The sequence below is a fragment of the Ceratotherium simum genome, chromosome 4 (assembly GCF_057802395.1).
Source record: "Ceratotherium simum simum isolate JZ-2026a chromosome 4, ASM5780239v1, whole genome shotgun sequence".
Classification (NCBI taxonomy): Eukaryota; Metazoa; Chordata; class Mammalia; order Perissodactyla; family Rhinocerotidae; genus Ceratotherium; species Ceratotherium simum.
The window spans coordinates 58871473-58887816 of NC_141903.1; the positions used below are offsets into that span (position 1 = coordinate 58871473).

At 45.4% G+C, this 16344-nt stretch overlaps 1 protein-coding gene across 3 annotated transcripts in view; it reads left to right on the forward strand.

Annotated features, from left to right (window-relative positions):
* MCC (MCC regulator of Wnt signaling pathway) overlaps positions 1–16344 on the forward strand; it is a 405732-nt gene that overhangs the window by 351058 nt on the left and 38330 nt on the right. For all 3 annotated transcript variants that reach the window (XM_087429918.1, XM_004420305.3, XM_004420306.3), the window contains 6 exons: positions 917–1063; positions 2035–2124; positions 3226–3374; positions 7711–7851; positions 10427–10530; positions 13916–14099. In XM_087429918.1, the coding sequence (XP_087286044.1) occupies positions 917–1063; positions 2035–2124; positions 3226–3374; positions 7711–7851; positions 10427–10530; positions 13916–14099 (815 nt within the window). The remainder of the gene's footprint in view (positions 1–916; positions 1064–2034; positions 2125–3225; positions 3375–7710; positions 7852–10426; positions 10531–13915; positions 14100–16344) is intronic.

Genomic DNA, 16344 nt, shown 5'->3' on the forward strand with positions numbered 1-16344 from the left:
CTAACCATAGAGAAGCAGGATTTGGACATTTAAATTCCGTGCAGGTAAATGTGTGTTTTAAATAAAATTCAAAGGGCCCTGTCTTTCCTTTTTATATAAAGGGGCTATTTAGATGTCCCTTCCCATGACCCCAGGGACAATCCCATCTTGAAGTCCCTAGGGAAAAGCTGTGGGGGCCATCTCTGTCACTTCACCTTAGCCTCATCTCCTTTCCAATGAAAATCTCTCTTCTCCACCATGTATACTGAATAACTTGCAGTTCTTCAAGCACAGCATGTCATCCTGATGCCTGTGCTCTTGTGCGAGATGTTCTCCCCACCTCACCTCACCTCACCCCTACAGTCACCAAAGCCAGCCCTTACTCCTCTGTTAGAACCCTGTGCATCTGGAAGACTCTGCATCTGGAAGACCGGTCCCTTCACTGCCTCCTTAACCCTTCCCTGATGATGTCAGATGGAGTCACATTCGTCCCCTTTTCTGCTTCCTACAGCACTCGAGATAGATATTTATAGCATTTGTGCACTTGTGTTAAAAGTATTTGTCTTTCTCCTCTGAGCTCCGAGTTCCATGAGAGTGGAGATTTCATCCTGGGTTCTCTATCTTCAGTGCCCAAGACAGCATCAGGCACAGGAGGCTGAATGAATAAGCATTCCTTCAAGATGGTCATTCTACCTCTGCTGAAAGCTTCCAATGCCTTAGAAAATGTGAACATCTCATACTTATGAAGAACAGATGATGGCCAGCCAGGGGCAGGTCTAGTTAAGAACACAGTGACTTTAACGCAGACTCAACCAGCTTAGCTTTTCAGTGAAGCTGATCCTTTAATGTAAATGAAAGCCATGCCATCTACCCATCTGGCTGTTTTGCTCTTTGACCAGGAAAACCACCACTGTGTCTAAAGGCATTATTATTTCAGGTTCGAGAGCTTCAAACTCGACTACAGAGCGTGCAGGCCACAGGGCCCTCTAGCCCTGGCCGCCTCACTTCCACCAACCGCCCAGTTAACCCCAGCACTGGAGAGCTGAGCACAAGCAGCAGCAGCAATGACATTCCCATCGCCAAGGTGAGCTCCTGGGGACGAGCGGAAACTCCTCCTGTTATCTGGAAGCACCAGCCTCTTCTGAGCACGGCCACCGTGCAGGCACGCTGTTAGCTCAGATGGTCCCAAGGGGCTTCCCTGGGGTCTCACACAGGCCTCCTTTGCTGGAGCTGCAGGGAGCGATAACCCACTAATAGTTTTAAGTCTCTCTTGGCTGCAACCTGGAGCCAGCTCTCATTAATCAGCCGGCTGGAGCATGTCACAGCTGACAAGTCATTGTGGAGAGTGAGACATTGTGTCAGGTTCTACAATACTAAGAGGTGGATGGAGAGTTGCTCTCAAGGACTAAGGTTCAGCCCAGGAGGGGATCCTGTGTAATGAACCAATGATCTCCCCACTCTCGGGACTGACAGCCCTGCCAGCAGAGAAATAGATTATGATGGGCGGGCCATGGCAGTTGTGAGAAGTAGCACCACCCATTCTCTGCCGCAGCCCCGGCTTGTATGTTGAGTCTACCCCAGAGAGACTGTTCAAATGATACATCTCCTCTTCCTTGACTTGCCGTACCAGTCTCCACAAGAAGGTTGGTTCTCAAGCGTCAAGTTTAGTAAGTTAGTCAAACCAGTGTTTCTCAACCAGAAGTGATTTTTCCCCCCAAGAGATATTTGGCAATGTCTGGAGACATTTTTGATGGTCACAACTGGAGTGCTACTGGCATCTTGTGGCTAGAAGCCAGGGATGCTGCTGCACATCCTACAGTGCACAGAACAGCCCCCCACAGCAAAGAATATCCAACCCAAAATGTCAGTAGTGCTGAGGTTGAAAAACCTTGGATTAAGAAAATGGTAGAAAAATTGGACAAGTGAGTTTTTAAGAAATTGATTAATCAGTTTAGTTGCCATAGTTAAGCAATAACCCTGTATAAACATAGTCTCAATGGTTTATCTGGGGAGAGATGTGTCACTTTTTGATAATTTTTTGTTTTGCTTTTTAAGATTGCTGAGAGGGTGAAGCTATCAAAGACCAGATCCGAATCTTCATCGTCTGATCGGCCAGTCCTGGGCTCAGAAATCAGTAGCATAGGGGTGAGTGTTCATGAGAAGCAAGGCAAGAAAGTGCCCAATAGAGCTATCCAGACAGTGGCTTGTAGATGATAGATGAACTTCCAAAGTTCACCTCCAGTAAACCAGTTGATTATAATAATAGATCATACCTGATTTTCTTCCAAAGAATCAGACTAAAATGTGTAGTGGTTTCCACATGGTGAATTGTTTCTTCAACTTTAAGGAAGATTTTTTTTTCTCTACTTGAAACCATTCAGAAAGAAATGATTTAGATCTAGTTTCTGGTAACATAGATGAAAATCTTGAAGTATCTGCTTTATATCACCCTGATGCCCCAGAGACTGAGTGAGTCAGGAAGCTCTAAAAGAACTTCACCTTTCACACGTCCCTCTGAAAGGGAATGTGCTCTCCAGTGAGGATGAATGCTGCCTTTGAAGGGTAGCCCAGTGCCATGACAGAAAGGAACCGTCTAGCTTAGTATTAGCGTTTTCATTTGCAGAGCTTGCAAACACCCTGGGGCTGTAAGCCGATGGATGGTGAAAAGAGAGTAGTTTCAGTCCCTGGGGGATATCTTTTAGGATTGAGGATGAGGCTGGGAGAGCCAGCTGTTTGATCCTTAGGGGTAGAGAGAACCCGAATAGCACTTTCAAGGCCCTAATTTAGTATTTTGTGCTAAGTAAAAATTGCATGCATCCACATTCCATGCTAAAGCCAAATTATGAAAATAAAGGAGTCAGCCTCTCTCCTTGGCTACAGCAGCTGGAGACAGGGGCCTGGAGTGGCAAAGGATTCAGGAAGGGAAGGAAGTCCAGACTCTGTTCAATATCCAAAATTTTAGGGACTCTCAAGAGGCATGATCCCCCCCGCTCCTCCCTGCTTGCTGCCCAGTAGCATGTGATTGGGAGATGGAGCTGTATTCTGATCCTGTTTTATGTACTGCTTTCACAGTAGTTAGCTTTTTATAGTAGAATCATATTATACAAACAGATCAGGGTAAGCAACTCCTGGTGTCTGATCCTTAAGGAATATCAGCTTTAAATTGTTTTGCATGCAAAGCATGCCTGGGGCTGGGCGTCCCTGAAGTGACACTGTCCAGAGGGAGATTAATGCTTACCTGTACAGGTGTCCAGCAGCGTGGCAGAACACCTGGCCCACTCTCTTCAGGACTGCTCCAACATCCAAGAGATCTTCCAAACACTCTACTCACATGGATCTGCCATCTCTGAAAGCAAAATTAGAGAGTTTGAGGTGGAAACGGAACGGTTGAATAGGTAAGAGGAAATCCTGTATATCTGAGTAGTGGTGGGGAGCTGCCCCTACTCCCCTCTGCAAAGATCAATTCAAGTTGGCTTGTGTATTGTGACATAGAGTGATGCTGTCAGGCTGGTGGGTGGCAACTTGCCGCCATCCTGCTCATCAGAGGAGTGCTTATAGCAGTGAGGGCTGGCTGCATGGGTGTTGTGTGACCTGTGTATTCGAATACACAGGGCCTCCTGCTTAGAAGGACCCCATACTTGCTTTACTGCTCTGCTCTGTCGCCGTTTTAAATTCTTAGTCATTTGTGAACAAGGGGCCCTGCCTTTTGATTTTACACTGGCCTTTGCAAATTATGTAGCAAGTCCTGGGAGCAGTCCATATGGAATGACAAATAAGTCAGAATGACAAGATGGCTCCCAAGCATGCAGGCCTAGGCTACCGAGAGCCGCAGAAAGAAGTTCTGGAATGTTGAGTCAGCACCCCAGGGGCTCCTGGAGCTACCAGGAACCAGCAAAGCAATGTGATGGAGGCAGTCCTGGGATCAACGGGCATGCTGGTCTAACCCTCCCTGCCATAACTGAGGTTGCCTGATTTTATTTATGCTCTTCACAGACGTGTGCAACCCTCAGTCCCTGTGTCTTATCCTATTTAGAATGATTTTCTAAGTAGGTCTAACTGTCCTGCTTAGAATAATCTTACCAAATACCCAGTTTTGTGGATTCTTCCCAAGTCTCATGACAGAGGATGTTTGAATTTGTACTCCTGCCTCCTGGCAAAGACTGACTTGTGTGTCATCCCAGCAATGAGAGAATTGCTAAAAAAGCAAAAGAGAAGGACCAGAGCCAAACCATGGTAACCACTACGACTCAGAATTGGTTCCACAGTGCAGAATGGACTGTTGAATCACATCCAAGTGTGGCCTGGCTGCCTTGACCTACCAGTCTGCAGTGGCAGAGCATAGTAAGAACTGGAAAGGCTTATGAACTAACCAGGAAGAAATGTGGATACCACTCCCCATTCATTGTTGCTTAATGCCATTCCCCTTGTGTAGGGCAAACCTGGATAAATTGAATTATCGTGTTAGTCCTCCGTGATTTGAAGCTGTTTAATATAGCACTAAGAGAACTAAGGAAATGTGGCAATCTAGGTCATTTTAAATCTTGAAATTAAATGGTTTCCTTATTAAATCCAAAATACTTAAGAGTGACAATCCTGATGATTACCTTGTAGCAGTAAAGAAGCAGCCCTCTCAGTGTAACAGGCTAGGGAGTGCTTAAAAATTGAATCAGATATGCTCTTTGCAGACTAATGAAGTCAGATGCCGTTAGGGGCCCTCTGTTTAGTGAGAATCTCCTCTTACAGATTCTGGGATTTAACAAGCCTACTTTGTGGTTGAATCTGGGGGAGGTTCCCTTCTCTTCAATTATGTGCACCTAGGAGAGACCAAAGAAGGGGGAACTATTTGGTGCTTGTAGCTCACATTATTATGGTGTTTAACAGCTTACAAAGGGCTCTCACAGACAGCCACTTAATCCTTAACTTGGAAGGACAGTCCCATTGTGCAAATGAGAAAACAAAGGCTTCCATGTTGAGTGACTTGCCTTAAGTCCAGAGCTATTAAATAGCCTGGCCAGAATTCCAACCCTTTCCCTTTGACCTCACCTCCATTGTCCTCTCTATGACCATAGCTACTGCTAGAACATGGGAGTTCTTAGAAATAATCTACCAGTATGTCCTGCTGTCTATCATTTTACTACCTCTTCCAAAGTTGGAGACCTATTGTGCTCCAAAAAATGACGGCCTTTAACTTGTGAGGGGGGTGGGTCATACCTACTCAAAAGTGTGTTTCCTCATTTAACAAATCTGTGTTAAGCACCTCCTATGTGCTGGGCTATTTGGCATGCAAAGGAAAGTAAAACACACAACGTCCCTGCACTGATGGAGCTTATATTCTATAAGGGGAGCTAGACAAGAAGCAAACAAATAAATAAGATTGTAAGAAAGCTCCAAGAAAGAGGTAAATAGGACCCTGTGATAGAGTAACACGGGGGTGATTGTAGATAGGTAGCCAAGAAGACATCTCTGAAGAGAGGACGTTTAAGTGGAGATTTTAAGGGAAAAAGGAGCAGCCATATGACAAACTAGGAAGAGTCTTATGGGCCAACTTATCAACCCTAAGGCTGCAAAGGGGTTGGCATGAAGTAGGAACTGTACACAGGCCAATGGAACTGAAATGGAGTGCATGGAAGGACGTGGCAGAGCAGGCAGGTCTGGGTGGGGTGTGGATGTTGAAGCTGTGGACAATATTTGCTCTTTATTCTAAGTGTCATTGGAAGTCGTTAATGGGTTTTAAGTAGGGGAAGAACAGATCTGATTTAAGTTTCGGAAGATCACTCAGGTGTGGGCAAGAGCGGAAGCAGAGAGATTATTGCAGAGGACCAGCCAGCGTGGCCAAAGGGTGGAGGTGACGTGACGGGTTCAGTGTATGTTTGGTGGTAAAATCAACGGAAACTGCAGCTGGATTAGATCTGGATGTAAGAGAAAGGGATGGTCTCAAAGAAGATTCTCAGGTGTCTCACCTGTATTGTTGGGTAGGTGGTAGTGGCATTTACTGAGAAGGAGAAGATGGGGGAAGAGAAAGTTTGGAGAAAATCAAGAGTCCCGTTTGGGGACATTAAATTTGAGGTGTCAGTGTGACACCCAAATAGAAATATCAGGAAACAGCCGGATATGTGGGGCTGGCTCTCAGAAGAGAGGTCTGGGCTAGAGAAATTTGGGAGCCACGGGAACATAAATGCCTATTAAAGTCATGGGACTGGATAAAGTCTCCCCAAGGGGCAGAGTGTTGGTAGAGGAGGGGGCTGGGATTGAGCCCTGACAGAATGCCAGCCCTCACAGATTTTATAGAGAATGAGGAGCCAGCAAAGGAGACAGAAGAAATGACCTTTAAGGCAGGAAGAAAACCAATAGAGACCTGTCATGACCCAAGTGAGGGAGAACATTGTAAGATGGAACGAGTAGCCGATTACTGGGGTATTGCCTGAGAAGGCCCCTGAGGTGGGATTGACCACATGGAGGTCTGTAAGCTGAGTAAACAGTTTCATCTAATCAGTGGGGACAGAATGTACCCTAGAGCAAGTTGAAAAGTAAATGGAAGAGTGGGTACTGTTTGAAGATGTCTTAATGTGAACGAGGACAGAAAAATATGTTCTCCTAACACCTTACAGGGAGTTGACCTTGTTGTTGCCAAAGCCTCTCAGAGGTCTTAGTTATACACTCACCAGACATCTCACATGTTGTTGAGTGTCTCCTTATTCTGCTCTATGATCTGTGGTCCCAAGATTTATCCTGGAGGCAAATGGCTTCCAAGCAAGCCCCTTTACGTTTTGAGAGACTTGCATTTTGTGTGTGTGAAATCCTATGTCCCTTTAAGACTTGGTCGTCAGAGTACTACAAATGGGCTTGTCCCGTGGAAGATGAATCATTGCATCTAGAGCGTCAGTGTCCTCAGACAGAAAACAGAGGCGCACTGAAGGCTTAGGTTTTTCTGATCTGTTTTCTGACTTCGCCATAAACTCATTTGCCCTGAATTTTCAGTTCTGATTCCTATAAAACTTAAAGTTCCCACTGCTTATCCTACCAGAAGTTAGCAGTTGAGGGACTGTCCAACCTGGAAGGAACTTTGGACACAGTCCACAGTTCCTGGTCCGCTTCCCATTCAGAGGCCCCTTGGGGGTGGTTTCTTGTTCACTCACTGATTCGTCTTTTGCCTCTGCTCTGTAGTGAGTAGTTACGGGTACAGGATCTGGGGTGGGACTGGCTGGTTCAAATCCCAGGGCCCGGTACTTAACCTTCGTGGGCCTCCAATTCCTCCTCTGAGAAATGGAGACAATAATACTTAATTCAAAGGGCTACAGGAGGGTTATCAACCAAGGGCTCAACAAAGAGTAGCTGTTACTATAATGTGACTTTTCGATTGTCCCCGAGGAGGGTGGTCTCTTGAAGCACACCAGGGTAACTCTCATGAGGGCCAGCGCTCACGCAGTTGGCTCCTTTCCTTGGTAGAGACCCAGAGCCTCATGAGGTACCTGGCACATGGCGTGTCGATGGCTGGGCAGGAAGTAACCAGGGGGCTTATTTTTCATTTCTAATGCACTCAGAATTTAGTGATTCTTGAACTTAGAGTCGCTTCCTTGATTATTTTGTGTGAGTTACATTTGCAAAAACATCTGACAAGCTCACGTCCTAACATGCATTTCTGGCTTCAGTCTAGAGTAGATGACTAAAATACTGGCAAATTAATTGTAATCCTAGGGTGAAATTGTGAAGGTGATTTTTCTTCCTTTGTAGCCGTATTGAACACCTCAAGTCCCAAAACGACCTCCTGACCATAACCCTGGAGGAATGCAAAAGCAACGCTGAGAGGATGAGCATGCTGGTGGGGAAGTACGAGTCCAATGCTACCGCACTGAGGCTGGCTTTGCAGTACAGGTAGGAGATGGGCGTGTGGCCACTGCAGTTTAGAAATGCACCCACAGTAACCTTCTGTGTACAAGTAGAACACGGGCTTTTAGAAGACATGATTAGGGACCAGCAGATACTAGTGTGATCCATATTGAAAGTCAGTTAGCACCCCGATAGGAAGTAAGAAAATAAGGATAATGAATATGCTGTTTGTAAACAGGTATGTTTCTGCTAACGTAGTCAACTTAAATATTATTTCGTTCAAGTAATATCACTCAGATCATCAACTTTTGTGTTACATATTCACCTGTTCTTTCCAGTCTTTATTCATATATATTTTATATTGTTGTAAATCTAGTGCATTCTATCACTTCAATTTGTTATAGTTTTATAATGTTGCTTAAGCGTCTCCATTTATTTTGAATGGCTGTATCCCCTGCTTCAAGTTTATATGTCATTATTTTATTTACTCGTTTCTCTAAAAGACATTTAGACTTTGCAAACTCTTGATATTGAAAATAATTCTGTGGTGAATAATTTAATACAGATAATATCTTCTATCTTTTGGGTATTTTCCTTGAGATAAAATCCCTGAGGCAGGAATTATAGGTCAAAGGATATGAATATGTTCCTGGCTCTTCAGGCATGCCACCAGTTTTTTCCCACAAAAACAAGCCAGTTTAAATGAGCACGATTCATTCATTGATGAGCAAGTGATCTATGAATGCACCACCTTTTTTCAGCCTCATCAGCTTTGGAATTTATCTATTTTTAAATCACTGCTTGTTTAATAGCTACAGAACTATGCTTTATTATTGTTTTCATTGATTTCTTTTATTAGTGTCCCCACTTAAGCATATTTGCCAAGGTCCCGGAATGGTGATGGTATCTTACTCTTGGCATCCTCTGAAAAGTTCAATATTGTTTTAAGAAACATTGTTTCTTCAAAAAACAATATCAAACCAAAATATATGAGACCAAAGTTAGAAAGCGATCATACTTATGTACAGACACACCAAAGCAAACAGATAATCCATCTATGATAATGCTTGAAACAGACTGTTCTGCGCCCGCAGTCTGCCTTTCATTCGCATGGATGAAGCAATGTCCCAGTGCCTCTAACCTGAAGATGAACTGCCCTTGAAAGGAGGAGCTGCCAGCACCCAGAGCTAGTAATTGGATCTCTTTCCTTATCTCTTAGAAAAGGAAGATGAAAGTAAAGACAATCAAAAAACAGATGGTCTGTTGACTAAATGTTGAGTAAAGCAACATTTCCCCTGCTCAGCTTGAAGAAACTACTTGGTTATTTGCTTAGGGGTAGAATTCTGCTACCGGAGGCATCTTGTCTAGTACCACTCAGGTGTTATGCACATACCCCACCTCCTGTGCAGACGTGGGTCTGTGTGGTGTCATGGCAGCAATGGGAAAGGGGTCACTCTTTGATCCTCTACCTGATGTGCCCAATAATAATGGGCACAGAGAAGAGAGACTAATTTTCTTCCTCTTAGAAATCCAAAAGCTCAAACTCTTGTCAGAGATTTTGTTTCATGAAACAATTTTACAAGCATCTAATAGAACTTTCTGTGCTGATGGAACTGTTCTCCGGCTGTGCTGTCCAATATGGTAACTGCTAGCCACACGTGGCTATTAAAACATACGAAATATGGCCATTGCAACGGAGGAACTGAATTGTTCATTTTATTTAACTTAAATTCTTGTTAAATAGCCACATGTGGCTAGTGGCCACTGTATTGAATAGTGCAGGTCTAGGTCAAAATAGTCTCCTTTCTGGCGTGTTATCTATTATTGTGTAACTATTTATTATGTCAGTTTCTAGGGTCAGAAATCTGAGAGTGATTTGGCTAGGTGGTTCTGGCTCAGAGTCTCTTAGGAGGTTCTGGTCAAGCTCTCAGCCAGGACTGCGTCAGCTGAAACCTTAACTGGGGCTGGTGGATCTGCTTCGAAGGAGGCTCATCCACATGGCTGTTGAGTGGAGTCCTCAGTCCGTCACTGGCTGTTGGCTGGAAGCCTTAGTTTCTCACCACATGGGCCTCTCCATAGGGCTGCTGGGGAGTCTTCAAGACACGGCCGCTGGTCTCCTCTAGAGAGGACGATCCAAAAGGGAAAGTAAGAGAGAGAGAGTGACCAGGATGGAAGTCACAGTGCGATATAATAACCTAATCTTGGAACTGACATGCCTTCACGTCTGCCATATTCTTAGTTACACAGACCAACCTTGGAGCATTACACAAGGGTGTGGATACCAGTGTGTGGAGATGGGGGCTGTGCATCCTGGAGGCTGGCTTCCACGGGCACATTACCTTTCCCTTTTAGCTCATCATCAAATGGGCAACAAACTTGCCTCTCCCACCTTTATTGCTTCTCTGGTATTTTTCTAGATCCTAGTTTAAAGTTTAAAAGAAAAGGTGGGGGGCGGGCAACATAGCAGAGCAAGCCCCTGGCTTCGTCCAGGAATCTTCGTGGGTGTTTCCTCACTTCTGTGGACAGCGAGGCTGAGAGGCAGGTCCTGAGCTTCTTCCCACGCCGGGAACGGCTCCCCGTCCTGTGCCAGGGCTGAGGATGCCACGTGCTTCTGTTTCAGTGAGCAGTGCATAGAAGCCTATGAACTCCTCCTGGCGCTGGCCGAGAGCGAGCAGAGCCTCATCCTGGGGCAGTTCCGGGCGGCCGGTGTGGGGTCCTCCCCTGGTAAGTGTCGCCCGAGTCCCTCCACGCCTCTCCCTTCTCCTCCCCTGCCCCTTTCGCTCTCCTGCCCCCATCTCGGCTGTTGGCACCGGAACACCTCCCGACAACGTGAGACTCGCTTGTCGAGTACGTTTTGCGTTTTTTTCCTCATGACTGAGTGAGTAAATTGTTTATGTTGAATGCAGCGAGAACTGGAGTGGAAACAGAAGTACAGACAAGTTAAAACAAACAAGCCCTCTTAGGAAACATATTCTCCCAGGCTGACGGGAGGACCAGATGGAGCCGGAGGCCCATGTTCATGATGAAAGGGACCGACTTTTCCACAGCCGCTCTCTGTGATGCTGGTGGTTGAGGGTCCCTTTGCCGCTGCGTGGCCTCTCCCGTCTCGTGGCCTCTGCTTTATTGGCTGTGCTTTTTCTCCAGGTTTGTCCCTTTGGGTGGTCTTGAAGCATGGGTCCCCCCTGCCTCTCCAGGTGTCTTATGAATATAGAGGAAATGGTTTCACGCCTTGCTCTTATCAGCTTCACAGAATGCTAATCCCATGAGCCCAGGCCCTGCCATGGAGCAGAGATGTCTGCCGAGCCACCTCTCCCTGCCCCTTCATCCCCCTGCCTCAGGGGTCATGTGCCCTGTTGGCCTGATTTGACCCTCCAGATCTGCACTGCCCCCCACTTCTGTTCCTCAATTTTGAGTAACTAGAAGGGGTATTAAGTGAAAAAGACCCAAGTATGGCATCTTAGCGACATTTGCTAAAACTTCGCCAGTGATGATGGCTCTGGGCCTTGCAGTAGCATACAGAGGACTGCAGTAGACATAGTGCTTGAGAAGAGCTCTCTCAGTCAAGGGAGAAAGATTGCATCTCTCAGTGCTGAGGCCTGGATACTACCTCACCCTACACTTTGTCACCACGGCTTATTTGGAGAAGCAGCGACAGGTAAACAAAAAACTGAGGTGACCAGATCATTCCAGAGGCAGAGATGGGTGGTGTGACAGGCCAGGAGTCCCCAGCCATGGGGACCAGGCCATGTCACAGACTGGCTTTTCTTCAAGAGCTGTGAGCCCCCATTAGGGCTGGTCCTCTAAGGACACACCTTGGAAAGAAGGGCCCCTCCCGAATGCATCCCCATCCCCACCCTTGCCGGGCAATCTCGCCAGCTGCTCCTTCTTTACCTGGGGTCTAGCTTTTGCACTGAACACGCACATATTTGTCCTCCTTCGGTTTTGTCATGTACAGGAATCTGAAACAAATCTGAAAGAAAGGAAGTATCCTGGGTATTAATTTCCTGCTTTCATATCCAAGTTACCCAGCAAGGGAGCAGGCCTCCATTTGTAGAGGCGGCCATCCTCTACTCCCCTCTCTCTTTTTTTTTTTAATAGAATTACCATCCCAGCCCAGAGGTAGAAACTTTGCCAGCATTTCCATTAGAAACCTCATTTTTCAGGGTCTTTTAACTGAACCATAAAACTTTATTCCTCATATTAAACAGATCTAAAATGATCTTGGCCTGCTGTCAAGTTTTTTTTTTTTAATATATGTATTAAGGAAAACGATCAATTAAAGGGAAAAAATCAATCATCTTATTTCCAGTTTGTATCAGAGGAATGTCTTAAACCATTCCGTCCTAGAAGGGTGCCTTTTATTAGGCTTGTATCTACTCAGCACAGTTACTTGGTAGGAGCCGAAAGGACTTAAATAAATCTGCGTTTAAAATATTTAAAATCAATAATGAAATACTTTGTATTAACCTAATCCTGGGTAGCTCGTGGATATATTTATAAAATGAGCCAGTCAGTAATATCATGCCCACTTCAGAATTCAAAGAGCAGTCAGTTGGTGAGATGTATGTAAAATATCTTACTTGTGGAAGGAGGAAAGGCATGGACGTCGTCAGGGAAATGGCCAGAGGGAGGTCCGAGGAATCTTAGCCTGCAGGACATGTGCACCCACAGTTCCTCCCCTCTCTCCGTAAAGCTGAGGGTTGGCTTAATTTTTAGCAGTTCCCTATTAAATCTCGCTCTTCCCTTCTGCTGACAATGGCAGTTAATCAGTCACTCTGCCCTAACATGCCGTGTAGTTGCACAGCAAAGCAAGTACTCAGTTTGTGACATTTACTCACAGTATCAATTATTGTGGTTTTTTTCTTTGTTTCTTTTGACTGCACAGGCATTCATTGCATTCATTCTAGGTGATTTAGACCAGTGGTTTTCAAACTGTGCCAGGGACCCTGGAGGAATTTCTTTGGGCCTCAGCAGTGGGCTTGGAGGGTGGGGAAGCTGCGTGTGTGCCCCCCACCCCTGCCCACTTCAACTAGGTGCACATTTACCATTCTGTATCTTAGGCTTTGGCATAAAAAGATTTCATTTGAAAATATTTGGAAGGCCATGGGTCTAGGCTGTAGAGATAGCAAACCAACGACTTATGTGGCCAGCACAGTGTTTAAAACACAACAAGAAGGTGAACATCTTGGGCAAGGAATTCACTATCTGGCTCTGTGCTGGTGCCCACCACTCCTGATGTTTTGCTCCAGCCCAGTTACCTGGCTCCTGGAGGCATTTGAGCTCGCCACTGACCGTGACCAAGCTGAGAGAGAAAGGTCAGGGATAGCATCAGTACAGAAAATACAGAGCCAATGTAAAGTTCTGTCTTTCTTTTTTTTTTTTTTTTTGGTGAGGAAGATTAGCCCTGAGCTAACATCTGTTGCCAATCCTCCTCTTTTTGCTGAGGAAGATTGGCCCTGAGCTTACATCTGTGCCTATCTTCCTCCACTTTATATGTGGGACGCCTGCCACAGCATGGCTTAATAAGTGGTGCACAGGTAACGCACCTGGGATCTGAACCTGCGAATCCCGGCTGCCGAAGCGGAGCACGCGAACTTAACCACTATGCCACCAGGCTGGCCCCCTAAAGTTCTCATTTTAACCATTAGTTTTGTTTCTCTTGCCTACACGAAGCTCTAACCAAAGCTGTAGATGAGTAGAGACACAGTTTGGCCTCAATTTCTCCCTGCCCTCATTCCCAAGCAACACAGGGAAGAATGGCCAAAGAGTAGACTTGTGACTGAGTGGGAGGAGACCCCAGGAGCCTGGATAATTAGAAAATCATAGCATGATAGAGCTGGAAACAGACCTCAGAGATCACATTAGCCAACCCTTCATTTGTTGATAAGGACAGTAGAGCCCAGAGCAGAGAAATGCCTTCCTAAGTACAGTTTCTAAGTGACAGAGCCAGGCCCAGAACACAGATCTCTTCATTGGCCATCCACTGCTAGTTCCTCTCCACTGTGCCACCTCTGCCCTGAATAACTGAGAACTGATTATCCAAACCTACTCCCAGGCTTGCCTCATCTAGGCCTGTGATGATTAACCCACTGGCTTCTCTGCAATGTAGGAGACCAGTCAGGGGATGAAAACATCACTCAGATGCTCAAGCGAGCTCACGACTGCCGGAAGACGGCTGAGAACGCCGCCAAGGCCCTGCTCATGAAGCTGGACGGCAGCTGCGGGGGAGCCTTTGCCGTGGCCGGCTGCAGCGTGCAGCCCTGGGAGAGTCTCTCCTCCAACAGCCACACCAGGTAATTCTTGGCCTTTCTGCCACAAGATGGATGTGTGTCCACGTGTAGTCCACTCACTGGGCTTGACATAATGTGACCAAGCTCTCAGGGACCATGAGGCTTGTGTAAGGGCAGAATTCTCCCCTGGCTTGCAGCCTGCTCCATCCAGAGTCAGAGAATCAGAGTGGGAGAGCTAGAAAGGGCCTTCTCTTTTTGCAAACCTGTGAACTGCAGCCCAGAGAGAAGGGGTGAGCTGTTCAAGGAAAGTGGTAGAGATGGAACCCAAACCTGCTTTTCTGTCTGGTGCTCTTGCCCCCAGTTTGTCTATTCTCTACTTTATAGTTCTTGATTTCCAAGAAGCATTGGGGATCACTGAGGCCCATTTACTGCAAATGGTCCTTAAGTACCCAAGACCCAGACCACTGCGTCCTATTTCCAGGCTCCATTCTCTCCCTTCCTCTTGTGCCTCTATCCTTTCTAAGCTCTTCTCAGACAATAGCCTTCTCTTCTCCCATCTTTTTTGCTTTGTAGAGTGATGCCATATTCAGAGCAAGTGCTTAGCAGGCACTTAATCATGAACCTGAGTTCAAGTTCAGTGTCTGTGCATCTAGACAACTGAAGTGGGTGCTTGAAAAAGATGGGGAGGAAAGCCGTGAAGACCTTGCTGAGCATAATTTACTGAAGCCATTGGATTCTTTTGGATGGGGGTAGAGGGTCAGAATGAAGCCTTTTCTAAAGATTTTCTCATTTCTTGCCACCGAAGCCCTAAAAACATGAATGCCTTCCCTTTATATACAGTCCTCAGTCTAGAAAGTACTTTGTTAGAGATTCTTATGTGATAGCCAAATCATAAAAGACAGGAAGGTTAACTTACCCCATTTTTGCAGGTGAGAAAACCTTGGCTCAGAGATGTGCAAGTGACTTGCCTAAATAAGGTCACATGGCTGATAGATAAGAGGGATATCAGGACTCAACCCCAGGACTTCAGCACCAAGCATATTGTTCTTTCCACTCTACCAAGTTGGATCTCATGATGTTAAAAAATAGTGTCTACTTACAGATCAAGTGACCAAAACCACGTAGGGGTAGATTGAATCTCAAGAGCCAAAGGAGAGATAGTGATGTTTTCCTGGTCCCTGAAAGCAATTTAATGTTCCCATCTCTATTTCCCGCTGGTAGGACCCAGGCATCTGCCTAAGCGCATCCATTTACCAGTCCTGGACTGAGTGCCTCCAGAAAGGGGACATTCCCAATAAGGCACTTGGCCAGGTGCCCACAAACACAAGGGACTTTTTTCCTCTTGACTCCAGCAACAGTTGTCTTATTCAGTGACAGATTGTAATTTATTTTTTCTTAAAACCAGATTTTTCTATTTAAACCCAGAAAGCAGATGCTCTTCTTAATGACTTTTCCAGATGTGTATTATCTATCATTTCCACGTTCATTTAGAATAGAAATGTAGTTTTCGTGGTGTTAGTGATATTGTTCTGTTGAATTAGTGAACGTAAGAATTGGGTTGACAGGAAATGTCTGCTGTTTCAGTAGCAAATAAGGTATGTGTTACAGATCTTTTGCTCATACCTCCCCGCCCCCCCCCAAAATAATTTTGTTATGTCAATCTAAATCAGACACAAATTTGAAGTCAGTCAGGAGGAGGGGCATTTTCTCACCATCTATTTAGTGGAGACCCTGGTTGTGAATATTTCTTAGAAATATTTTAACATACAGATGAGCCTTAATTTTGAGACAGTTTTCTTAGAGAAATTTAATTTTAGGTAATGTATTTCTTTAGGTTGAGATAAATTCAGAACATAGTTTCTGTTTTCAAGGATGCCCTCCTAAAGAATAGCCCTGTGAAATAAATTCAGTCTTAAGTGGATCTTCCCATCAAAGTACAAAGGTCTTTAGCTCAGATTTCATTCAGTTCTCCTTAAAAATTCCCTTTCACACCCCCACCCAAATCGGAGCAGCTCAGAATGGGTACAAAAGAACCACACACAGGGCATTCATGTGGCACCCCGCATTCTTAAGACCTGATACAACTGGACTGCTTATGTTAAATGTGGCCTCAGAAAAAAGTCCCAAACCACCAGACCCTTTCATAATTATAATAATTGATTTTGTTTGTAAATCTTGACATTCCAGCTCAGATATTCCCCCATGACTGTCAAGATTATAGAAAAGAGAAAGAAAAGGAGCTTTCCGAGTTGGAGTTTTATGCGGCTCCATAAATCCCCTTTCCTCCCGCTGTAACCAGCTGGCATAG